Source organism: Pan troglodytes, chromosome 13 (assembly GCF_028858775.2).
Source record: "Pan troglodytes isolate AG18354 chromosome 13, NHGRI_mPanTro3-v2.0_pri, whole genome shotgun sequence".
NCBI classification, from domain to species: Eukaryota; Metazoa; Chordata; class Mammalia; order Primates; family Hominidae; genus Pan; species Pan troglodytes.
This window is the reverse complement of record NC_072411.2, coordinates 134,129,037-134,155,417: the sequence shown is the minus strand read 5'-3', so window position 1 is coordinate 134,155,417 and position 26,381 is coordinate 134,129,037. Positions and strand designations below refer to the sequence as shown.

General features: G+C 52.5%; 1 protein-coding gene across 2 annotated transcripts; it reads left to right on the top strand.

Annotated features, from left to right (window-relative positions):
- The first annotated feature begins 6,079 nt into the window (after window positions 1-6,079).
- Window positions 6,080-10,694, top strand: NPPC (natriuretic peptide C). Of its 2 annotated transcripts, XM_001141992.8 has the most exons (3): window positions 6,096-6,349; window positions 6,794-7,104; window positions 10,203-10,694. In XM_001141992.8, the coding sequence occupies exons 1-2, from the start codon at window positions 6,260-6,262 to the stop codon at window positions 7,082-7,084; spliced, it is 381 nt and encodes a 126-aa protein (XP_001141992.1). In that variant the 5' UTR covers window positions 6,096-6,259; the 3' UTR covers window positions 7,085-7,104; window positions 10,203-10,694. The 2 variants fall into 2 exon arrangements, with proteins under 2 accessions (XP_009442826.2, XP_001141992.1); XM_009444551.5 differs by having other exon boundaries at window positions 6,080-7,104.
- The last annotated feature ends 15,687 nt before the right edge of the window (window positions 10,695-26,381 follow it).

The following is a 26,381-nucleotide window of genomic DNA, read 5'->3' as shown; positions in this document are numbered from 1 at the left end:
GGCAGGAGAATCGCTTGAAGCTGGGAGGTTGCAGTGAGCCAAGATTGCACCATTACATTGAGCAGCCAGGAAGGCTCGGGAATAACTCACCCAGGGTCAGTTGCCAATATCAAGTGTGGATCAGGTGGAGGGAGGACCTCAGTGCAGCCATTGGGGCCAGCCTTTATGTGCCAGCCTTTATCAATGACAACTCTGTCACAGAACAGTGGGTTCTACTGCCACCACCACCCTGCCCAGGAACTCCTCTTGTAGTATGATTCAGAGCATTCCCTGAAGACCTGGCTTCTCTGAGACGATGGCACCCAATTTGAAACTCAGGGCTGGTGCAACGGAATTGGGGCAGTCCAGGTCACATACCCAGGCACAGGTTGCAAGGGTGCCCAAGAAAGCAAGCACATGATGATTCGACTTCTCCAGTGGGCTGTGATGCCGGGCAGCAGCAACCATGGATGGACACGTGCCCACGTCACATGGACACTCGCCTCTACTCCTTACCACCTCTGTGGACATCGACATCCTTAATCAGCTGCTTCCTGGGAAGTTCTGAACCCTACACGACTCTAAGCTGGGGTTTTATCTCATAAATTATTTCCCCCACAAGACAAAACAGGTCATCATTTCAGGAGAACGACCTTTCTTCTCCTTGCCAAGTGTACACTGGACATCAGGGACCACCTTGGGCAATCCTCAGGAAACGTTTGTTGTGTAAGGTTACACACTGGGCCCAGAGACAATTCACACAGGCATAATGGTGGTTTTTTGAACAATTTATGGGCTTTGGGCTTAAAAGTGTTTTCTAATCCCTGTGGAGCCCAGATTGCAAAAAGTTTGTTCCCTCCAGCCCTCATCAGCATCTGGCTTGGTCATGTCCGCTTCTTACAAGTGTTTTCTGGTCATTCTCATCTTAGAAATTGACCGCTCACCAGAAGGCAGCGGGTGATGACACACTCACGGGGCAGAAGTCTGCAGAGAAGTCTCTGGCTTGGAAAATCCAGAGACACGGCTCCCTTGAGGTGACTGGTGGTCCTGGATCCTAGCAAGTCCATTCCATGATCCCTTCTGGGAAGGTGCCAAGTTAGGGGGCTTCTGTAAGATACTTGGTGGTCCCTTCTATCCATAGGGAGAAGCCCCCTCCTCCTTGAAGACTGTGGCCCCTATCAAATCTGAAAAAAGGTCTCCAAGACCAGACAATAGACATTCTCCTCCAGGTACAAACCAAGAAGGTGGGCTCACTGCAGGGACCCCCAGAGCAGGAAAAGAGCAGCTCACTGCTTGGAAAACCTCCATATGACCAACATTTTACCAGAGTCTAGCCAAGGCAAGCTTTTGTCCCTAGGGCAAGAATTTGGCAGCAGATCCATTTGCTCTGCAAACATCTGGTGCAGGCTCTGAGCTGAGGTTGGGGTGCTGAGCTCTTTTCTGCTGGGGAGGCCCTCTTGCTCACTACCCTGCTCACTTTCTCAGGGCTGAAGGCTCTCACTGCCCCACTCACCTGCCCTTTGACAGCCAGATGGAGAGCTGTTGATTCCCCCAGGGAAGCGAGCCTATTTGTGGAGGACCTGTCTTTTCTTTTTGGCAAGCGGGGGAAAGGAGGAATGAACTCTGACGTCATGGACTGCGTAGGACAGTGGGGTTGGAGGCCATCTGGAGCAGGTGCTGGCAGGACCCCTGGGAAAGGGAAGGAGGGCAGCTGGCTCATCAGATGGGGGTGTCCTGGGGTCAAAGACTCATGGTACAACGAGGTTAAGCTTTCCTGGAATCTCTGGCCCGTGAAGGATGAATGACGCTTCCTTGGCCTCCAGCTCCTCCAGTACTCCAGTCCAGCCCCATGGGTGCAGGACTCCTGGAGGAAGGTACCAAGCTCAAGGAGACCTGGCCATGCCCCGGCCTCTGTGTGCTCTGAGGGGCTGCACCACTAAACAGTCCTGGGGAGTTTCGGGGGCTGTGGGGGTCCTCTCACCCAAAAGTATGAGTGTACATGCAGTGACATTCAGATCTCTCTTCTGCCTCAGCTGTCTCCTGCTGTGTTTGGCCAGGGAGAGGTTGGAAGCCTCTTATCAGGCCCCAGATTCACTCTGCCCTGTCTAGAAGACAAGGACAGTGTTTTTCTAATTACAGGTGGTGAAACTGAGGGCCCAAAGCAGTGACGGGACTTGGCCAGTGTCCCGCAGCAATTTCCCTGCCTGACCTCAAGACCCGCTCACTGCCTGTTTAGTGTCTTCTCTGAGAAATTATGCAGCTGGAAGGGGGCCCCGGGATAAACAATTGCAGAGAAACAGATGGGCGGCTCTGCAATCCTCCCCTCCGGTGTGCCTGAGAGCCCTCCACTGCAGCCCTGGGGCCAGGAGGCGGCGCTGCTTCTCGGGGCTCCTGTTCCTCCCTCCTGGGGACCTAGGCTGGACAGTCCTGTCTTAGCTGCTCCTTCCCCAGCCTCCCAGCAGCCCTTCCACACGCCTTTCTCCCACCAGGCATCCTGACCAGGGCCCACTCTCATTTTCTATCACATCCTTATTCCTGGCCAGACATCGCCTGTCCCAAGGAAGGGCCCCTCTCCAGTAGGTGTCAGAGTCGCACCTTGCCCTTCCGGGAGGAGGGAAAGAGTGAAAAGGGGCCCACAAAACGGGGTCCCGCCCTTCAGAGGGCCAGAAGGGAGAAAATGGTCCCACCCATGCAACTCTCCGACGCTGAAGGCCCTGCATACCCCCAGCCTACTGTGGCAGAGCTGATACCCTGGACTCACCCATGCAACTCTCTGACACTGAAGGCTCTGCACGCTTCAGGCTGGCTCTGCCTCCCACTTCCTGCTCCTCCCACCTCCCCCACACCTAGCTGACCCCCTTCCCCTTGCCTCATCTTCAGGCACCCCCAATAAGCTCACTTGCCCTTCCCACCCCCAAGAGCTCAGCAGGCTCCCCTCTCTCCATCACACCCCCCACCTCCAGAACACCATCGACCTTAGAATTGCCTCTCCCTAGTCTGCCTCCTCTGGGCACCCCTGCCTGAAGCACTCCACCCTCCCGAGGTCTGGGCACATGGGGTTCTGCAGTCTCATCGGCCTCCCCTGCCCTCTGTGTTGCCCTTTGGTGAGGCCTCTCATTTGGTTTTTCTCAAACAGCACCCCTCTAGGCCTGACTCTAGTACATTCCACTGTTAGCCTGGTTTTCTATCGAGGTTTTCCTCTTCTCTTCCCTTCTCTTCCTGTGTTTCCAGGCTCAGCACAGACTTTTCCTTCTCCAGGAAGCCCACCCTGCTAGTCCAGGCTGGAGGAGGAGCCCTCCTTGGGTGGCCTCAGCCTGACCTGTCCCCTTCCCTGTCATTGTCCTTTTCAGCCTACAAAGCTCATGTCTGTCTGCTAGGGGGTTCTTCCCGGCTGGATGGAACCCTGCAGGCTTCAGGGATGCTCAGTAGATACCGGGAGATCAGCGAGATCAGTGAGAACGACATGATTCCTTACAGAATTACCGTGGCCTTGGGGCCTTTTCTCCCTCTTTTGCCGTTAGGAGGAAATTTAAAATTGAGCAGTCAATAAAATGACTTGAATAGCTCATATTCAGCTGCTCAGTGAGTTCAACTTTCCCAGGCCATGCCCCTGGGGCCTGGGGCAGAAGAAGCAGACTTCGTAAGGGAAAAGCAACAAAAAGGGACCTGAGTTCCAAATCTAGGCTCAGGAGGAAGAGTGGGCGTCCTCTGCAGCTCCCCAGGCAAGGAAAGCAAAGGGAGAGGGGAAACCTTCATCTCCAAGGCAGTTATGTGCTGATGGCACACCTCCCGGTGGCCCCTCCAGCCCAGGCCTCTGACTCTTACCCACCCTGCCTCCCAGGCCCCAGCTAAGCAGAAGCTGCTCCACAGCCTGCCCCCCGGGAAGCCTCCCTCTGCAGATGACCAACACCCAGTGGTCAGGAGTGGCAGCTCACCAGATTTCCCTTCCAAAGATGGGAAGGTGAGTCCAGGGAATCGGCTCTGCCACAGTAGGTTGGGGGTGTCAGTTTTATTAATTTAGCCTCAAACAGAGAGGAGACCTAGATAGTCAATCACCTGGACGCGAATGTGTCTAGGAACACAGAAGACAGGAAGGACCAACCTAAGGACGTTCAGACAGAGGGAAGTAGCCATGAACAGCGGAAGATTTCCTTAATAAGGGGCTTTAGAGGATGTACTGCTGGCCCCTGGAAACCAGCCCAGTGCTTGACTCTAGAGTCAGTCTGTGTGGCTCTGCCTGACTCTTTAAACAGGTATAAAGAAAGCAAGTGTCAGAGAAGTTCCAGATGGTAACATCCTTCTTTGCACAGCAGGCAAAAAGCAGAGGGAACTTTCACAGCCCACCTGGATACCCCTCCCTATTCTGCTTTCTGGTTCCTCTTCCTTTCTCCTCAAATGAAAGAGTGGTGCCACTCTATGGGTGTTAGCACGGAGAGGAATTGGGGGGCTGCGTGGAGGTGGTGACTCAATTCACCAGAATCCACAGAAGGTGCCCTGTTGATGTCTGGATCTTCCTGGAGATCAGGAAACTTTGCTGCCCCAAACTCAGACCTCAGGTGTTAGCTGTTTCCTAAGCAAAGGGACCTGTGGAGTGGTTGCTCCAATGTTGTGAGTCAGGGTATGAGAGTGGGAAGGGGTAGCCTGAGAAAGGTGCCGACAGAGCAGACCATGATGCGGCCGCCTTAGCAGCTCTGGGACCAGGCTCACTACCACGGAGGGAAGAGGGAGGCTTGGAGGGAACCTGGTTCTCCAAGCCCCTCTTCACTCCAGTTGCCTTCCTGCCTCAGGCACAGCTTCCTCTCCCTGGAAAAGCTCGTCTGGGCTACTGTCTCCCCAGAATCGCCTTCACGCCTGGGGACAGCCACTGCACTCCTGCGGCAACATTTGTTCTCTCTCCAGCCTGCGTCCTGCTCAGCAGCAGCCAGTCATAGATTCCTGCTCTTCAATCAATTCGGAGGATCTGGACTTCTCCGCCTCTGCGGCCCATACCGCAGTGCCCAAATGCCCACCACACTCCTTAGTGTCCAAGGGACCGAGAAGCCCAGTGCAAGGAGAGCAAGTTCGTGAGTGGTAGGGATATGTGGCCATGTCCTGAGAGCCACGGGGACCTCTCTACAGTCAAAAACGGGAAGTTGACCACCTGTCAAGGCTGGCAGAGGCTGGACTGGGCCGCTGGCTAGGAAGCTCTCTCCCCAGCCTGTGAAAGTGCACAGGATACTGGAGCGGGCTTCCCCCAGCAGCGGATCCTCGCGTGGGTGCAGGCAAGGTCAGGTGCGCATTGTTCCCACAGAGGGAGTTCACCAGCGGAGTCAGACCCAGGGACGTTCTGTGTGGCCGAAACCGGCTGAACGTGAACCTAGAGCAGTAACTGGCGAGCACACGATGCCGCGGAGCACACGCATGAGCATGAATATCTTGGTTCCGCGCTCGCAGTCCCCTCGTTCCCGCCTTGCGCTCAAACACTCAGGCTGGCGACACCCCTGCACTCTCCAGTGTGGAAGACTTGCGCTCCCCACTGCGGCCCAGGCGAACCCCGCTCTCCCTGCGCCTCCCACCCCAGTCCTCCAACCCCATCCTCTGCCTCCCCAACCTAACGACGTCGCTGTGGTCTGCGCTCCCGCCCTGACCGGCAGGTGAAAGGCGGAGCTGCAATGCCATCCCGCGGCTGTCAGGTGCCCAGGGAAGAGTTTGGCGACAAGCAGGGCTGCGTGGATTTCGGGCAGCGCCAACTTTCTGCCTGTATGACTTTGGGCAAGTGACTTCATTCCTCTGAGCCTGTCTTTGCACCTGCAAAGAGGGCTACGTATCCCTTCCAGGTAGAGTAAGCGCGATGAGGACCTAGTGGGTGCACAGGGCACCAGGCGCACCGATGCTCGGCAGGCCAGGGCGCGCGCTCGCTGCAAATGGAGTTCCCCTGTGCGCGCAGCTCTGCAGCTCCAAGTGCAGCCCGGAGCGAGCCCGCCGAGCCGCGGGATCCCTCCGGGGTGGGATAAGGGAGGGGAGCCCCCGCGGCCCCCTCCCGGCCCTCGGCGCGGCCGCGTGCGTGGTGTCATTGGCCCGGGCGGCCCGGTGGGCGGGAGGATGACATCAGCGGCAGGTTGGATTATAAAGGCGCGAGCAGAGTCACGGGCTCAGAGCGCACCCAGCCGGCGCCGCGCAGCACTGGGACCCTGCTCGCCCAGCAGCCCAGCCAGCCTGCTCCGCATCCGCCTGCTGGTCTGCCCGCCGACCTGCGCGCCCTCGCTGCCGCCCGTGTGCGCCCCTCGACCCCAGCGGCACCATGCATCTCTCCCAGCTGCTGGCCTGCGCCCTGCTGCTCACGCTGCTCTCCCTCCGGCCCTCCGAAGCCAAGCCCGGGGCGCCGCCGAAGGTGGGTGCTGTCGTGGGGACGCCGAGCCTGGGAGAGGCGTGGGAGGCTGGGGGCTTGGAGAATGCGGCGCGCAGGACCCAGGAGAGAGGGAAGGCAGGCGGCTGTCTCCTCCAAGATGCGCGTGGGCGAGAGCCGGGGAGCCCTCGAAGCGCGGATTCGGGGGTCCACTTCTCCAGCCTCCGGAGAACATCGGCCCATGCGCAGCCCCCTACCCCAGTGTGGCCTGCCCGGCGAGCAGCAAAGGGAGGGCAGGGGGCTTCCGGAGGGAGCGGCGAAGGCGGCCGCGTGGCAGGTGGATGCGGGGCCAAGCTGGCCGGCATCGGTGGGGGCGGCTCTGGGCTTGGGAGGGACACCCCGCGCCGGCGGGCGCGTGGGGCTGGAGCATCAGAGTCCCCCGTGCTGCAGCCGCGTGTCCCTTCACCTGCCCGCTCTTTCCTCGGACAGGTCCCGCGAACCCCGCCGGGAGAGGAGCTGGCCGAGCCGCAGGCTGCGGGCGGCGGTCAGAAGAAGGGCGACAAGGCTCCCGGGGGCGGGGGCGCCAATCTCAAGGGCGACCGGTCGCGACTGCTCCGGGACCTGCGCGTGGACACCAAGTCGCGGGCAGCGTGGGCTCGCCTTCTGCAAGAGCACCCCAACGCGCGCAAATACAAAGGAGCCAACAAGAAGGGCTTGTCCAAGGGCTGCTTCGGCCTCAAGCTGGACCGAATCGGCTCCATGAGCGGCCTGGGATGTTAGTGCGGCGCCCCCTGGCGGCGGTGAGTACGGCCCACCCGACGCCCAGCCCCAGCCCCAGCCCGACCCGGGACCGCCCGCCGCCCAGCCGGCCTTCGGAGGCGCGCGAGCCGGCTTTGCTCAAGTTGTGCTAGGCGTTTGCCAGCCGCCCCCTTTATTATCCCACTTTACAGACAAAGAAAGCGAAGGATAAAGTGATCGGGGAACTTTGGCAAGGTCAGAAACGGCTCAGCCTGGTTGAACCCACCTGGCTTCTTCTGGAGAAGCAGAAACAGGCTTGGTGGTGTCTCACCCACCCCTGAACCGTAGCTGAACTAGCAGCACTGGCCCCGATTGGCCAGCTGGTGGGGGGATTGAGAGGAGATCATGGGTTTGTGGGAGCAGAGAAGGAAGGTTACACCCACAAGTCCAGGGGACATCGATCATCTGCTGGCCACCATGCCCCCTGTAGTGAGAGTAGCCCTCTGCTGGCACTGTCAGAGCGCCCTTCTGCCTGGGACACTCCGATTCCTGTCCCTTCTCTAAACCCAGGCAGTGGGCAAACTGGTCTGTCCAGGGTCCTGAGGCAGCTGCAGCCTGGTGGCTTCGGGGGTGAATCTCAGTGCTTGTGGCACTATTTCAGGGAATAGGAAAGACACTAAAGTAAATATTATTTGCCCCAGCCTCGAACTCAACACGTCCCAGAGTCCCTCACCAACCCTGTCCCGACCCAACCGGTGCTCTGGGCTCCGTTTCTGGTGTGGGGTCTCATCCCGCACTAGGGCTGGAAACCTCTGCCCTACCGCCACCCCCTGCCGGGTGCCGCGTGGTGGTAATTTACTGCTGCAGAGAGCCTCACCTCTCCTCTTTCCCTCCTCTCTATTCCTGCCGCCTGCCCGTGCCCACTGAATAACATCCCAGCCTCTGACATTGACAGTCATGTGCGTTAGGATCAGGCTCACCTGGCTTTCTCGCTTTCTTGCCTCCAGCTCAGCAGCTGCCACTGCCTGTCCCACACCTTGACTGTCCCATCCCAGGCTACGGGCAAGCTGCTGTCTCCTCCCCAGAAACCCTTGTCAGTGTCGGATCTTCTCCCGGAGGGAAACAAGAGCGCCTGTCCAGCACACTGTCTCTTTTTTACAGTACAGAACACTTTTTCAGTTTGTGAACCCATTCACCTCTCCATATTGAACAGCTTAAGGGCGAAGTGCTGGCCTAAGGCACTCTAGGACCCACTGCACCCCGAACAGACTCGTGGAAATATTTGTCAATGACCAGAGACACCAGCACACCCTAGCCCATGGCCACTGCCACCTGCCCGAGGTTTTAACCAGTGCCCTTCCTCTCTTTGCAGCCAGACCTCACTCGGCTGTGGGCCTCTCCCCAGTTCTGCAAAGGCTGTAGTTGTCTGTGATCTTGACTCTCCCCTGCACAGGGAGAAGAATGATTCTGACACTTGGGGACCAGCCTTCAGTAGCTACCCTTGGAATGCCTTTGCTCTCTTCTCTCCTGTCTAAACAACAAAGAGACGGAGTCTGAGGCCTCAAATTTTCAGTTTGATTTAAGCATCAAGTTCAAACTTTAGAACCTGAGCAAATGTCAGTGACTCTCCATTGGTTCGTACCTGGAATGCGCATCCCCACAGGGGCTTTGTTCTTGGGCCTGGCTGTCTGTGGTCACCAAGTGATGGCCAAACGGGTGGTGAAAGATGCTGTGTAGGAGGAATCCACATTGCTAAGAATTCTCGACCCCTTTGATCAGGGGGGTTCAATAATCTCCTACCAGCTCTCTTAGCATAGATGAACACTTACCGTCAACACCTTCAACACCAGCTTACACCCAACACCAGCTGTTTTATTATTATTTGGGAAGGGCGGTGTGGATTTATTATTTGGGTTTTTTTTAATGAAAAATAAAAACCCCACCCTCACTGCCCCCCATTCCCAGTGAGAGGGCAGAACATCATTCCTGCAGGCTCCTGGTGACGATGCCCAGGATATATCACTGGGCGTAAAGAGAAAGACAGCTTAGATTTTTCACATTAATGAAAACTCTTTGAGGTTGTGGCCGTTTCTCCACACAGTGGGTGACCTGGGCTCTAAGCCACTGTAATGATGGTGGTTGATGGTTCTAGGTATTGATTGTAAAATGCTAATGACAGAGACTGGGTGTAGGTGAAACCTGAATGAACACTTTGCCCCTGGGGCCCAGCAACATCACAGACAGCTGTCATCTGTGTAAACTCACGGCAGAGCCAGAGAAGGGAGTGGGGGAGGGTTCATCAAGCCATTCTGGCCCAGGTCCCCTCTGTGCATGCTGTCCTTTGGGAGGGCACTGAACGCCCCAGGAGGCCACCTTCCTTGGGCCCCGGGGCACCCACACACCCATTAGCAGGGAGTTTACCCTAACAACACTCAACTCAGAGCCCATGATTGTGCATTTCCCCAAGGCTGGTGTGAGACACCATTTCCTCTGCTCCTGAAGGGCACCTGGACCCAGACCCTTTCCTCTGCACAAACAGCAAGGGAAGGAGGTGCTGTTTACTGGGGGGCAGCTGTGACCCAGACACTGCCGATGCCCGATCCGAGGCTCCCTGTTGAATCTGAAAGCCAGCCCTAGGAGGTGGCTATTATCCAATTTTATGGGTGAACACTCCCAGCTATCCAGGGTCATCCAGGGACCCAACGTCAGAGTAGAGATTTGAGCCCAGGATTCCTGATCCTGAGATGTCTCTCTTCTCCTTCCATCCACGGTCACTCAGACACATGAACCCCGGGCGAGCACTGACTGAGGGTTTGCGTTGTAGCAAAAAAGGGATGGGAGATTTTCCATTCTCTTTCTCTCACTGCGCTTCCCTGAGTGCCAACGGCAAGGCCTGTGGTTAGACTGGGGGAAGAAGGAGGGCTGCAGACACGCTGGTTCCACTTGTACTGGGGCAGCAAAGCAGAAGGGGCCTGGGGAGTGCACAATGGGGGGCTCCTCCCCTCTGCAGGAAGGCCTGGTTGGGGGGGTGGCGGAGGTAGGGGAACATCCCTCAAGCTGCTGGGAGAAGGGGAGGAAAGGTTCTAGAACCACCCTGCCTGCTAGGATTTCTCAGCTAAGGGGCCAGAACTGAGCGTCCCGTGTTCACTCTGTGTTTCAGGATCGGGAACTGGCTCCGTTGTGCTGAGGTCATCTTTGGTCATCAGCCTCCAGCATCTGGAAACACCTCCAACGCAATGTGGCTTTTACATTTCTTTCTTTCTTTCTTTCTTTTTCCTGGTACTGGGAATACACAACACCAGCTGTTTTATTATTATTTGGGGAGGGGGTTGTGATTTTATTATTTGTTTTTTTAAATGAAAAATAAAAAGTTATATATTATATATATATTATATACATGAAACACACACACCTACACCGACTTGATGACAAGGGACAGTTTTTAAGAGACTGACAGAACCAGCTGTAAAACATTGCTGTTTGTAAATTCATGTCATGCATAAATGTATTTATGTTGTAAAGCTATTTATATTGTTTATAAAGAGATATTTATAAAAATTTTATTTATGTAACTAAATGAAAGAAGTCAATCATTGTAATGTTTTTGTCCTAACTAGTTTAAAAAAGTAAAAAAAAAAAGTCATTCCATGAATATCTTGAAAACTGTCTTTATTTACTTGTTGCCTGTATTTTTTAGGACTTAGGCTGAGAAAGAGGGAGAATGTGAAGAAAAGGCATTGCCTCCAAATAGATCTGACAGGCAGATTCCCAATTCTGGATTTATCTGTGTCAGAATCCCCTGGAGGGCTTGCTAAAAATACAGATTCCTGCCTTCTCCAAATCTGATAGGACTGGCTGTGTAAGTTTCATCCCAAGTGATTCTGACCAGCTCAGCCAGGTCAGGAAGCTCTGCTCAAACACCTGACGGCGAGGAAGTCAGATGTTATGAATTAAATTAATAACGGCCGGGCGTGGTGGCAGGTGCCTGTAATCCCAGCACTTTGGGAGGCCAAAGTGGGTGGGTCATCTGAGGTCAGGAGTTCAAGACCAGCCTGGCCAATATGGTGAAACCCCATCTCTACTAAAATTACCAAAATTGCCGGGCGTGGTGGCAGGTGCCTGTAATCCCAGCTACTCGGGAGGCTGAGGCAGGAGAATTGCTTGAACCCAGGAGGCAGAGGTTGCAGTGAGCCGAGATCACAGACGGCACCCCAATCCTGGGCAACAGAGCAAGACTCCATCTCAAAAAAAAAATTAATTTTGAATTCAGCTGACTTAGGGTCCTGTAAATTCTACTCCATCTTCTGCTGTTAGTGGAAGAAATAGCTGCTAACTCCCTCTCTGTTTGGGGGAGATTTAGAAGGCTTCTGCGTATCTTGCAGAATTGGCCAGGTCACCTTACGAATCTCAGCAACTCTGTTTTCTAGACTCGCTCACAAAGCCTAGGATGGGTAGTTTGTGCCTCATAATGAATGCCATGGTCAGCTGGGAGCCGAGACCTTGGAGAGAAGGAAAAGGCGTTATCAAATTTCATATCTGTAGTGTGCTGCGCTTTGTGGGAGGGTTGTGGGTTTTCTTTTCACTTGAAGCCACTAACAATTACATTTCCTATGCCCCATGGAGCTATGAGTGTGGAATTATGAATATAATTTAGAATTTATGAATATAATTTAGATTAGAATCTCTTCTCCTAAAACCAGCAGGAAACTTTGAAATAATTCCGAGGTACTCTCACTACATGCTTGGTTGGATGACAGCCCTGTGCAGCCTTCCCTGTCATCTGTCCCCTGTTAGGGGAAGGTGGGAACATACCCTCTTGGGCTAGTAACATCAGTGGATGGGGGGCACCCTGCTCAGGGGAATTGGGAGCAGTGTTGCCCTGTGCTCATGGGTCCGCAGGCACCGAGAGGAGTTCCAGAGGAAAACTGTCACTGGGGAGGTAGCCAGTGGCACCTGGTCTTTCTGTGGGTGTTTGAGCCCTGGGACCTTTGTTCCAGGTAGCCCTCCAGCAGCAACCTCTCAAGTGTGTGAGTAGCCAACACAGTGACATTGCCCAGGTGAGAAATCCCCTTTTAGACATGTTCCTGGCTGGGCACGGTGGCCACACCTGTAATCTCAACAGTTTGGGAAGCCGAGGCGGACAGATCACTTGAGCCCAGGAGTTCGAGACCAGCCAGGGCAACTTAGCAAGACCCCCATCTTTACAAAAAATAAAAAAATAGCTGGGCATGGTGGTGGCCACCTCTAGTCCCAGCTACTCGGGGGAAGGCTGAGGTAGGAGGATTGCTTGTGCCCCAGAGGTCAAGGCTGCAGTGAGCTGTGATCACCCCTCTACACTCCAACCTAGGCAACAGAGTGAGACTGTTACAAACAAACACACACACACACACACACAAAAGAAAGAAAAGACATGTTCCAGCTTCTACAACTTCCTTCAAAAGTTCTCTCAACTTCCACAAGTGCCCCAGAGGACATTTCCAGTCCCCCTTCCTTGGGGACACCTGTGGACCCACCCAGAGCATGGCTACCTTCCTCTGTCCCACTCCCACCTCGGTGGCTGGAAGATTATGGGCCCGCATCACTGACGCTGAGGACTCCAGCACCCGAGCCTCGCCAGTGAGTGCCCCGGCTCCTTGTGCTGTCTGCAGACCCCTTACAGACCAGGGAGGGAGCAGGGGGTGGCAGAAGGTGACACTGCCAGCTTTGCCAGTGGCGAGGCAGGCACGTCTTCCCAAGGCCCAGAGGCAGAAGGGATGGCGAATTCTGGGATCTAGGGAACCCCCACTAGAAGCTAAAGGGTTTTCCCTGTGGACAGTACCTGGGCTACCATCTGGGCCAATATGGCCTCTCGGGCCCAAGCTACACATGCTGTCCTCCTAAGTGCTGTTGTCCTGCATATTTGCCTGCAAACAAAAAGCACAGCCCTCCGCTGTCAAGGCCAGCCCCTCCGCCTGTTGCTTTAGGATACAGCCATACAGCCAGTCCTCCCCTTTTACATCCAGACCTGAAGTCCTGCAACTGCTTCCTCAGCAGCGACTGGAATATGTTGTCCCAGCCAGGGATTTCCGCAGGAAAGCCCAGAAGGAGTGACAAATATTCAATAACTAACAGGAAGTGTTTTGACACCTCCAGAGATGGCCCAGGTGCTGTTACCTGAGAGCTTCCAGCCTTGGGCCTCTGTCGTGGCCTCCTTCCTCTCAGGGAGCCTCTAATCTCCAAGCTGCCTGGAGCACCTGTGGCTTCTCTCCCATCTGAGGTGACAACAGCCAGGGCCAGCTTGGAGAAACAGCGCCCAGGTGGGGCTCGCTGGAGTCCCGGTCCTCTCAAAATGGGCATCTCTGCAGTGCGGGAAGACATATCTCGATCATCTCTTGGCCTTTTAGCTAAGATCAATTGTAGAAGAGTCCCTGGGAAACGCCACGGGGCTGGACAGGCCAGAGCACAGCAGAGGCAAATAGAGTTTCGGGCGCTGGAGGGCCTCGTTCCCTTTCCAGCAGCGCAGCCATTGGGGGAGGCAGGGGGCCCATGGGGAGGAGTCGCTGGGCATGCCTGGTCCCTGGTGCCGCAGCTGTTGACATGTGGAAACCCTGGCCCAGCAGCGCTAGGCCCAGGAAGCCTACCTTGGGCCCCCACACACGCCTGGAGGAAAGGCCCAGTCTGTCAAGCCCATCTGAGGACATCACGTTGAGAGGCAGTGCCCGTGGGGCAGAGGTGGTGCACCTGCCATGGAGGCGGTGTGGGCCCTGGCAAGGTGGGGCGGTATCACCAGGCCTACAACAAGTGGTCTGGGAGCCTGCCTTCCCCACCAAACAAGCAAGAGGGCCTCCCCTGACAGTCACGTCCTGCAAGGGTGGTGGGAGATAGGGCTCTGCATGGGTTGGGCGCCCTGGGGTGATCAGAGAAGCCTCAATATCCAGACCCTGTTGGTGCCTTAGGAAGAGCCCTTAGCCTAGTCAGGAGAGTGGTAGGGGGAGGCTGAGCAGCCCCAACCCTCAGTTGTGAGGGGTAAGTGGGGAAGAAGCATCAGTGGGGGGCCCATCAGAAATGGGATTTGAGGCCTGGCATGGTGGTTCATGCCTGTAATCCCAGCATGTTGGAAGGCCGAGGTAGGCGGATCGCTTGAGGTCAGGAGTTCAAGACCAGCCTGGGCGACAGGGCAAAACCCCATCTCTACAAAAAATACAAAAATTAGTTGGACAGGGTGGTGCCCACCTGTAGTCCCAGCTACTTGGGAGGCTGAGGTGGGAAGATCACCTGAGCCCAGATTGCACTACTGCACTCCAGCCTGAGTGACAGTGAAACCTTGCCTCAAAAAAAAAAAAAAAAAAAAAAAACCCAGATTTGACTCCGATGGTTCACATGAAGAGCTTTAAGAAAGCGACAATTTCCAGAGTCGGGGCAGCTGAGAGAGAGGTGCCCAATGGGAAGCCAGTTTCTTCCCTGGGGCCGAAGGGAGGGAGCTGTCCTCAGAGCTGAGCTGGGTCGGGTGTCGTCTAGCAGGAGCTGTGCCATGGGGCAGAAGCTGTGCCATGGGGCAGGAGCTCCTGCAGGGATGTGGAATGAGAACGATCTCGGCTTCTTTCTCCCCTCCCTTCCAGCCTCCTGCTGGTGTGTCCAATTGGCTAGAACCCAAGCAGCAAGCGGGAGGGGCCAGGGCAGGCTGTGACCCACCAGCACAGGAGCGCCTTGGTTGAAGTGTCAGCCAGCAACTCCCTCTCACAGGGATAAGGCCAGGCAGCAGGGCAGGGGCGGATGCCACCTCTCTAGAGGCAATTTCTTATCTTGGTTGCAGAAGACAAAAGTGACCACGTCAGAAGTGTGAGCGCAGCGTGACTAGCAGGTCTGATCCTGGGAGTGACCTCACATTTATAGCTATAATGGGCTTGCCTTGTGGATCACTGGTCCTCCCTCCCTGCCCCAGAGAATGCCAGTTGACAATGTCCTCTCCCTGATGGCACAGTGTCTGATGTTCTCTATCCGATCCTGGTCCAGGCCCTGGACAGATGCCATTTGTTGTCCAGTGAAGGGACAGAAGCAGAAATGTTTCCTGGCAAGCTCCAGTCAGTTCCTCTCCAGGGCAAACCAGCCCTAGAGCAGCCTGCCTCACCCCCAGCATCCCCACGGTCTACTCTGTCCTGTTCGAGAATTTCAGTTTGTTTTTCACACCTCTGATTCAATCTTCCACCACATTTTCCATCTCTTTGTAAGTTTTCTGTATCTGATCCTTTTCCCCTTTTGTCTTATCTGGTTCCCTTTTGATCTCACTGTTGCCTTTTCATTTTAGCTCCTGATTCACAGAGTCCACGCCCTCCCGCATCCAACATCGAATGTAGCAGTTTACTGAGACTTTCTTCTAGATCCTTTTGCAGATATATTTCAGAGATCTGTTCTCTGTGTATCCTGAAGGCATGCGTGAGCACCCCATCTCACCTGGCCATTTTTGTGATTTGCAATCTGTGTGCTTAGTTGGAGAAAGATGTTGGGAAAATGGCAGAATATCAGATGGCAGGAAAAGAGCCTGCCCATCTCAGGGAGCATGAGAGGAATGGCTGGCAGCCCACCAGTCCTGGGACTCTGAGTGGAGACCCCGAGAACGGAGAAGTGAATGCTTTTACTCATTCCTCATTGAGGCATTTGGTCCATGAACCAAAAGCCAAGGCAGGGTCAGCTGTTCCTCTACGGCTCCTTCTAGTCTCAGTTCCTCCTCTTCCTGACTTGGCAGTGTCTGTCGGTCTCACTCTGGAGTGTTGTGAGTTTGGGTCCACATCGATGCCTCCCTGCATGGAGCCCCCCTCCAAAAACAGCTTTGAGGCCGGGCGCAGTGGCTCACGCCTGTAATGCCAGCACTCTGGGAGGCCAAGGCAGGTGGATCACTTGAGGTCAGGAGTTCGAGATCAGCCTGGCCAACATGGTGAAAACCCATCTCTACTAAAAATACAAAAATTAGCTGGGTGGCACAGCTACTCGGGAGGCTGAGGCAGGAGAATTGTTTGAACCCGGGAACCTGAGGCTGCAGTGAGCCACGATCGTGCCACTGCACTCCAGCCTGGGCAACAGAATGAGGCTCTGTCTCAAAAAAAACAAAAAACAAAAAACAAAAAAAAACCAGCTTTGGAGCCAGAAACTGTTTAATAAATTACATTCCAATTTGTGAGGATGGGAAATTCAACCATTTCATTAACTTTTTAATTATTTCAGCTATCAGAATATGCTTTTGTTTTGTTATTTTCTAATCTGTTTATTTTTGCATGTATATTACTTCATAATTTTATTTATATTGGTTTTAATTTTCTGAACTTTTTCTCAATGCTTAACTGAACACATTCCAGAGTATGACTGTATCGATATCCCAAAGTTTTGATATGTGGCAATTTCACTGTTCTTAGCTTCTAAATAGTCTATTGACCTATTTTTTTCCCGTAACAAGTGGAGTTTAATTTTTGTTTAATTCATATTATTAACTTTAGTACTACTGAGGTTGGTTCAGTGCTTGTATACTTTCTGCTTTATTATTGATTCCTATGTTTTAATCAATTTTGTAACTAGCACACAGATAGTTTGAAAATATAAAGACTTACTAACACAGTTCAAAATTCCGTAAATATTTAATCCATTTTACCTTTTATATTACCATGGCCCAATCTTCTGACCCTGTTTTTGATTCACTGAAGACTGATAATGATGTTGGAAAATGCACTGTGACTTTTTTCCCATTTATCCTGACATTCATAGTTATACGGTTGTTATTCAGTACAGAAGGTTCAGTATTAACACATCTATTAGGAGATGGGGCGTTACGCTGTGCTAACAAGCCATCCGCAAAGCTCAGTGCCTTAAAATACCAAAGGTTTGTTTCTTGCTCATGCCTGGAAGAGACCTAGATTTCAGCAAACAGGGGTCATGCCTGCACCCACGTAGCCTGCACTTAGAGTTCCTTCATTTTATGCCAAGTACTTCCCAGTAAATTCTGTTTTGTCTGATGTGAACATTATCAGCCCTATTTTATTTTTATTGGTGCTTGATATCTTTTCCCAAGCTTTGATCCTTTCCCTTCTTGTGTGTGGGTTTTTTAAAATTTAGGTGTATTTATAATATATTAGGTTAAAATATATGTAATTTGAAAAATTTTGCTTTTTATTAAGGAGGCCTAAGTTGTTCACACTATTGCTTATGCTTGGACCAATGTCTTCATCTTGATTTTGACTTTCTGTTTTTAAGGTTCTTTTACATTTTTTGTTCCATTTTACTTGTTTTCTGTAGACTGTTGTGCTTGCTTTTATCTTCTGCAATGATTTGGAAAATAGACATCCGGTGTGTAATTCTGTCGGAGGTTCCTTAAGGTTTTTCATGAAAATTATCAAACACACATTTATATTGCTATCCAAATGAAAATCACACACAATAACTTCAGGCTCCTTCAGAAGACAGACAAGGAATTTGGGCCATTTGCTCCTTCCTGGCCTCCTCTGTCCTTTCTGGGCCATTAACGTAATCTGAGGACTTTCTCCTTACTTGGTTGAAACCACCAAACCTCCTTTTCTCGCATGGGGCCCGTTCCACACTCATCTTCATCTGGGGCTGGCTCCCCGGCCACTGCTTGTCCTCATGGCAACTTGGCCCTCTCCCAATGTCTCTGGGGTTTAGACTTCAGCCCAGCATATGGGGTGTGTGTGTGTGTGTGTGTGTGTGTGTGTGTGTGTGTGTATAGGGGTGGTCTGGATCATTCTAAGCAGCACAGACCAATTCTCTGTGGAGTTTGACGACTATTTCATTTCTCCAGCGTGAGGGCAGAAGCGGCTCTGTGAAGCATCCCCAGAGAAACACACACCTGTAGCGACTTCCTCCACCCGAGGAGCCAGAGAGGAGTTGGAGAAGGGGCAGGCCTGTCATCCCTGGGCCTGTGCACAGCCTGGAGTCTCCAGATGTGAACAGAACAGAAACAAGGTTCCCAAGTGTCCTGCTTGTACAGTCAAGGAGGGTGGACAAGAGTCTCGTCACACTCGGAGGAACACCATGGGGCGGGACAGCTCTGCAAAGGATTCAAGGACTCCCCTGGGACAAAGGCAGACAAGGTGGAGGGGGCTGATCAGAAAGCACAGGCATCAAAATTAGCCGGGCATGGTGGGGCTGTCTGCCTTGGGATCCTGGCGTTTGGATGCTGGGGTGAGATAGAGAACCTCGGGTAAGCTTCGAGCCCTAGGAAGGCCTGTGGGGCTCCGCTCCCTCCCGTCACTTGGTCTTCCCATCAGTGGGTCTGTGGACATAGCACGGGCTTCCTTCCCGGACACTGAGGGGCCCAGTGCTGGTGTGAATTCTGGGTGCAAGCAAAGAGAGTCAAGGTGAGCAAGCTGTGGCAGTGGCTTCTGGGCTCCAATGGACTGGACACCTCTGGACAAGCCATTTGCCGTGGGGGAGGGCTGCCCTCAGCACACAGGGGTGGGCCTCCTTCACACAACCCACAGCAAGTGGTGCTCAGCACCTGGATACAAGCAGCCCAGCAGGAAAAACGTGGGTATAGATTTATGTCTACATTAAACATAAGCACAACAGTATTATTATTATTGAGATACATTTTCACTCTTGTCACCCAGGCTGGAGTGCAGTGGTGCAATCTTGGCTCACTGCAACCTCCACCTCCCAGGTTCAAGTGATTCTTCTGTCTCAGCTACCCAAGTAGCTGGGCTTACAGGCGCCTGCCACCACGCTCGGCTAATTTTCATATTTATAGTAGAGACAGAGTTTCACCATGTTGGCCAGGCTGGTCTCGAACTCCTGACTTCAGGTGATCCGCCCGCCTCGGCCTCCCAGAGTGCTGTGATTACAGGCGTGAGCCACCGCGCCCAGCCCACATCTGTATCATAAGATTACACATACACATATCCGTATCTGCATGATCTCTGTCTATGCTCATACTTTCTTCCCAGGCCCGGGGATTGTCTTGCAGACACCCCCGCAACTCAGAGACACGCCCCACACCCATGAACCCACATTGTTTGCAATGAAGATGTAATTCACACACACAATGTTCATAGCAGCATTATTCATACATAATTAAAAAGTAGAAACAACCCAAATGCCCATCACCTGGTGAATAAATAAAATATGGCATCTCCACGCAGTAGAATATTATTTGACAATAAAAAGAAATGAAGTACTGATTCATGCCATAACATAAATGAACCTTAAAAACATCATGTGAGCTGGGCACAGTTGTTCATGCCTGAACTCCAACACTTTGGGAGGCAAAGGTGGGAGGACTCCTTGAGCCCAGGGGTTTGAGACCAGCCTAGACAATACAGCGAGACCCCATCTCTACCAAAAGTTTTTTAAAAAATTAGCCAAGCATGGTGGTGCATGCCTGTAGTCCCAGTTACTCAGGATACTGAGGCAGAAGTGTCGCTTGAGCCCAGGAGGTCGAGGCTGCAGGGAGCCGTGATCACATCACTGCACACCAGCCTGGGTGGCAGAGCAAGACCCTGTCTAAGAAAAAATAAAAGGAAAAGAAAAGAAACTGGGCATGGTGGCTCACGCCTGTAATCCCTGCACTTTGGGAGGCTGAGGTGGGTGGATCAACTGAGGTCAGGAGTTTGAGACCAGCCTGGCCAACATGGTGAAACTCCGTCTCTACTAAAAATACAAAAAATTAGCCGGGCGTGGTGCCGCCCGCCTATAATCCCAGCTACTCAGGAGGCTGAGGCAGGAGAATCTGTTGAACCCTGGAGGCGGAGGTTGCAGTGAGCCAAGATCACACCATTGCTCTCCAGCTTGGGCAACAAGAGGAAAACTCCATCTCAAAAAAAAGAAAAGAAAATATCATGCTAAATTAAAGAAGCCAGACACAAAAGGCTACATACAATTATGAATCCTTTCATATGAAAGGTCATGAATAGGCAGGTCTGAAAACCCAGAAAGCACGTCGGTGGCTGTCAGGGCTGGAGCGGGGCTGGTGAAATAGGCAGTAACTGCTGATAGGTACAGGATTTCTTCCAAGGTTAGGAAAACAGCCTCAAATTGATCGTGGTGATGGTTGCACAACTCTGTAAAGATGTAAAACACAGGCCAGGCATGGTGGCTCATGCCTGTAATCCCAGCACTTTGGGAGGCTGAGCAGGTGGATCACTTGAGGCCAGGAGTTCAAGAACAGCCTGGGCAACATGGTGAAACCCCATTTCTACCAAAAATACAAAAAATTAGCCGAGTGTGGTGGCGGGTTCCTGTAATCTCAGCTACTCGGGAGGCTGAGGCAGAAGAATCACTTGTGCCTGGGAAGTGGAGGTTGCAGTGAGCCAAGATTGTACCATTGCATTCCAGCCTGGGTGACAGAGCGAGACTGTGTCTCAAAAAAAAAAAAAAAAAAAAAAAAAAAAGGCCCGGCGCGGTGGCTCACACCTGTAATCCCAGCACTTTGGGTGGCCGAGGCGGGCAGATCACGAGGTCAGGAGATCGAGACCATCCTGGCTAACACGGTGAAACCCCGTCTCTACTAAAAATACAAAAAATTAGCCGGGCGTGGTGGCAGGTGCCTATAGTCCCAGCTACTTGGGAGGCTGAGGCAGGAGAATGGCGTGAACCCGGGAGGCAGAGCTTGCAGTGAACAGAGATCGCACCACTGCACTCCAGCCTGGGCGACAGAGTGAGACTCTGTCTCAAAAAAAAAAAAAAAAAAAAACCCAACAACATTGAATTTGGATTCACTGCTTTAAATGGGTAAAGTGTACAGTGTGTGAACTATATCAAAAGAAAGCTGTGACTAAAAAAAAAAGTTACTTCAAAATGGAAGAAAGACTCTTAGAATAAAGACTCCTGCACTCAGAGCCCCACCCTGTGTGTGAGACTAGACGTTTTCCAGGAGCGATGTTCCCTAAGCTGCATACAGGGGAGGGGGACCCACGCCAAGGTGTCAGGTGGCCAGGTCATTCCTGGCACCACTCCTGTTTCTAGGGGAACTTGGCCAAGTGTAACCTCAGCTTCTGTAAACTGGAAGCAATCATAGTACTACCTCGTGGGGGCTGCTACAAGGATGGCATGAGATGACCCGTGTCCTCACTCTAAGCCTGACAGGTAGAGAGCTGTGGTCACTATGAGACCAGGTCATGCACCTCTGCCACCCAAGTGCCTGGGTTTCCCAAACTGCGAGCAAAATCTCAGTCCCAGGAACAGTGATACCCAAATCACAACAGCCTGGAGGACTGTGCCGCCTCCTCACAGTCACCTCCATGGCTCCAGGGAAATGCCAGAGACACCTCACCTGTGAACAGGACAAGCCCATTCGCTTTCTTCCCTTTTCCTTCAGGTTGATAGTCCACGGCTCACAGCCCTCAGAGACGACCCTGGACCCTGCATGCTGGCAATTCCCCCCAGGGATGCTGCCCTGCACTGGGTCCTCCTGAGCTCCCGGGTGCCCAGCTCTGGGGATGCAGTGGGGGAGGATTCTGAGTCTCACGCTGTCTAAGTGGTGCTGCTGGGCTGAATCTGTGGTCTTTGTATCACATGAGCTGTCGCATCGGCTACTGCCACCAGCTGCTTGGCCTTCAAGCATGAAGTCAATACAGGTGGGTGGGGAGGGGCAGAGGCGGAGGGTGGCAGATGACCCCAGGCCACTCCCTCCTTCCTCTTCAAATGCTTATTTCTGTCTTCACAGGTTCTCCTTCCCTACCCAACACACCCCGCAAACTCTCCACCTCCACCAGCCAAGCAACACGGGTCCTTGTGCTTGTCGATGCCTACGAAGAGCCGTGAACTCCCTGGTCCATAAAAGTGGTCCCATTTGGGCAGAGCCAAGATGCTCTGCTATACCCCAAAGGTGGTTGCAACTCCCTCAAGGGCAGGAATGGGGCCTTTCTTGTTTTGGTGTTCCCGACATCTAGCCCAGTTCCTGGAATGTCCCAGGTGCCGGCAGAAGTTTGCTGGAGGGCTCTTTGCAGAAGGCGCAGAGGACCACATTCTGTTATCAGCAAGTCAAACCAACGTGGCTGGCCTGGGGACATTAGCTTCTGTCCCTTGATGGATGCTGGCCACCCTACCTTCCAAGACACTGCCCAAGAGAGGTCTCTTCTAAGGGAGCGGCTGGCACATGAAGGAGAGACCTCCCCCGCCCCCGCAGGGAGCGCTCCTTCCCACACAGGCTTTCCTCCCTGCACATCTTCATGTCCAAAAGCCACAGAAATGTCTGCTCAGGGCTGGGCGCGGTGGCTCACTCCTGTAACCCCAGCACTTTGGGAGGCTGAGGCAGGCAGATCACCTGAGATCAGGAGTTCGATACCAGCCTGGCCAACATGGCGAAACCCTATCTCTACTGAAAGTACAAAAATGAGCCGTGCATTGTGGTGCATGTCTGTCATCCCAGCTACCAGGGAGGCTGAAGCAGGAGAATCATTTGAACCCGGGAGGCAGAGCTTGCAGTGAGCTGAGATTGCGCCACTGCACTCCAGCCTGGGCGACAGAGGGAGACTCTGTCTCAAAGAAAAAAAAAAAGCCACAGAAATGGCTGCTCAATTTCTGCCGTTGTCATTATCAAAGTTTTAAGACTTCCTTTATGATCCTGCAAAGCCCATTTCCCCTAGGCCACCACATCCATCTGTCTTCTGGCAACATTTCCCCTCTGTGGTCCCTTCCTGTAATGAGAAAGTCTCTCTGACCGTTAGGCCTGAAGACAAACATCTTAGAATACATGTGGTTAGACAAACATCTTGGCCCCTCTGAGCCGCAGTTTCTTATCTGTCAAATGGGAATAATACCTAATTCAGAGGGCCGAGGGTGGGGGTGGGGAACCAGATGCCAGATGCTGTGAAAAGGCCTTTGCTGCTGGCACAGTGAATACTTAATAAGTGGCAAGACCAATGCTAGGACACACATGGATTTGGGAGGCTGAGGTGGGAGGATCACTTGACGTCAGGGGTTCAAGACCAGCCTGGCCAACATGGTGAAACCCCGTCTCTACTAAAAATTCAAAAATTAGCCAGGCATGGTGGTGCATGCCTGTCGTCTCAGCTACTTGGGAGGCTGAACCTGGGAGGCAGAGGTTGGAGTGAGCTGAGATCACACCACTGCACTACAACCTGGGTGGCAGAGCAAGACTCTAAAAAATAAAATAAAATAAAATAGTACTTGCATAACATGCGTGGGCTTCTCCGGCAAAGTATACTGGATACAGGGTGAATAGGAAGCTACGGTCTTTCCTAGGTGATCATCTTTTCAATAATATATATCACCGAAAGAGAATTTTAAGGAGAATACGTGAAGCCACCCATATCTAGAGAGGTTGTAACTCACATAATGCAGACATGGATGCTGGGCACCCCACCCTCCAAGCTCATCCTGGATCCAGCCACATCTTGCCCCTTCTCTGCTCCCACCCTGCTCCAGCCACCTCCATCTCATGCCTGGGCAACTGGAAGAGATGCCCGGGCATGGAAGGGGAATCTCCTTGCTTCCAGTCCTACTCCCCTCTCTGCAAGCCTAAGGGATGAGTCCTACCGCAGGGCCTTTGCACTTGATGTTCTCTCTGCCTGGACAGCCGTTTCCCTAGACATTCTCAGGATGCATTCACTTACTTTTTCATTCAGATCTCCGCTCCAAAGCCAATCCCCCAGTTAGGCCTTTTCCAATATCTTATCTGGAAAGCCTTCTCCCCGCTGCCCACGCCCTGGTACTCCCCACTCTGCTTTCTTTTCCTTCTGATGTCATATTCTGTGCTTATTTGTTTATTGCTCATCTTTCCCATCAGAATGTAAATTCCATGGGGTGGAATTTTGTTTTGTTCCCACTGCAAGTCCAGTGTCTATACCCTAGAACACTTTTTTTTTTTTGAGATGGAGTCTCGCTCTGTTGCCCAGGCTGTAGTGTAGTGGTGTACAATCTCCGTTCACTGCAAGCTCCGCCTCCCGGGCTCAAGTGATTCTCATGCCTCAGCCTCCCAAGTAGCTGGGATTACAGGCACCCAACACCACCTCCGGCTAATTTTTGTATTTTTAGTAGAGACAGGGTTTCACCATGTTGGCCAGGGTGGTCTTGAACTCCTGACCTCAGGTGATCCGCCTGCCTCAGCCTCCCAAAGTGCTGGGATTATAGGCATGAGGCACAGCACCTGACCCCCAGAACACTTTAAATGCTCAATAAATGCTTGTTGGCTGGGCATGGTGGCTCATGCCTATAATTCTAACACTTTGGGAGGCCGAGGTAGGCCAATTGCTTGAGCCCAGGATTTCAAGACCAGCCTGGGCAACATAGGGAGAACTTGTCTCTACAAAAAATTTAAAAATTAGCTGACCATGGTGGTGCAGGCCTGTAGTCCCAGCTACTTGGGAGACTGAGGCAGGGGGAAAGGATCGCTTGAGCCCGGCAGGTCAAGCTTGCAGTGAGCCATGATTGCACCACTGCAGTCCAGTCTAGGTGACAGAGCCCAGACTTTGTTCCCCACCCCGCCAAAAATTTCAATGTTTGTCAAATGAATAAATCGTCATGTCTATGGCTGAGTTTTGGATAACGGCACAGTTACAATAAAGCAAAAAAAAAAGAAAAAAAACAAAAAACCATGGAGTTTAATGGAAGTGTCTTTTACGCAGTGCTAAAAAAGTCTAATCTATACTTTTGATGGCTTATTGTATTAAAACCCCCACAAAGCTCTGTGAGTGGGAAGAGCAGCCCAGGCATCTCAGGGAGGTCCTTGGCACACATGCCTGGGGGCTTCGCAAGCCACTCAGAGAAACTGCTGAGGTCAGTGGTGTTCTCAGAAAAGGGCGCTGGGGGCCATGAAGAAGAAAGTCAAATGCTCCAGGAAGTGGCAGGAAGCTAGATCACACAGGTCATTCGTAGACCCCTGGGAAGCTTGAGGAGGCCCAAAGACCACCTCCAAGAGAGCCTTCCCTGCCTGGAGCCCACTGTTCTGAAGGCACTTTCTAAGGCCACTGTGTGCTAACGCAGCACCCAAACACTGTTTGAAGCAGGTGTGGGAGGAGAGGCAAACAACTGCATCTATCATAAGTCTCTTTTTTTTTTTTTTTTTTTTTTTGAGACGGAGTCTCGCTCCATCGCCAGCTTGGAGTGCAGTGGCGCAATCTTAGCTCACTGCAACCTCCGCCTCCTGGGTTCAAGCAATTCTCCTGCCTCAGCCTCCTGAGTAGCTGGGACTACAGCCGTGCTACCATGCCCAGCTAATTTTTGTATTTTTAGTAGAGATGGAGTTTCACAATATTGGCCAGAATGGTCTTGATCTCTTGACCTCGTGATCCACCTGCCTCGGCCTCCCATAGTATTGGGATTACAGGGGTGGCCACAGTGGAACTGTATTCTGCCTTTTATAGAACTTGTTTTTTTTTTTTAGACAGGATCTCACTCTGTCACCCAGACTGGAGTGCAGTGGCACCATCTCAGCTCATTGAAGCCTCAACCCATCCTCCCACCTCAGCCTCCCAAGTAGCTGGGACTACAGGCACGTGACACTACACCCTGCTAATTTTTTTTTTTTTTTTTTTTGGTAGAGATAGGGTTTTGCCATGTTGCCCGGGCTGGTCTCAAACTTCTGGGCTGAAGCGATGCACCCATCATGGCCTCCCAAAGTGCTAGGATTGCAGGCATGAGCCATTGCACCTGGCCATATAGAATACAAACTTTTTTCTTTTTTTGAGATGGAGTTTCCCTCTTGTTGCTCAGGCTGGAGTGCAATGGTGTGATCTCAGCTCACTGCAACATCCACCTCCCAGGTTCAAGCGATTCTCCTGCCTCAGCCTCCCGAGGAGCTGGGATTACAGGTAGCTGCCACCATGCCTGCCTAATTTTTTGTATTTTTAGTAGAGATTTCACCATGTTGGCCAGGCTGGTCTCGAACTCCTGATCTCAGGGGATCCACCCGCCTCGGCCTCCCAAAGTGCTGGGATTACAGGCGTGAGCCACCGTGCCCAGCCATAAAGAATTCAGACTTTTAATAGGAGTCTGTCTTTGTTTCTGACCCCAATGCTTTTACATTTCTTTATGTTCTGAACAAAAGTACCACCAAATGCGTTCCACCACCACCAAAAGACACTGGCTCTGCAGTTGGGCAAGGACTAACTACAGTGACAGTTCAATTTGGTCCAAACATGGTGGTATTTAAGGTTAGCCAATAATTCTCAACATATCGTCCGTCATTCTTTATTTTTTAAAGTCCAGTGAGGTCTGAATAGTATCTGTGGCCGACACTGAGAATCTAAAAGCTGGCAATTTTAAGGGGAAAACCACAGCCTCCTGGTGCCCTCTGGTGGTGAAGCAGTAGGACTGCATGAAATTACAAAGTTGAGTCAGTCGCTCCCAAACTAGAACATATTCAGATCTGTTAAAACACAACTTGCTGAACCTCACCCTC

Coding starts and splice junctions, on each gene's coding strand:
- NPPC (XM_009444551.5), top strand. CDS start 6,260: ATGCATCTCTCCCAGCTGCTGGCCTGCGCCCTGCTGCTCACGCTGCTC.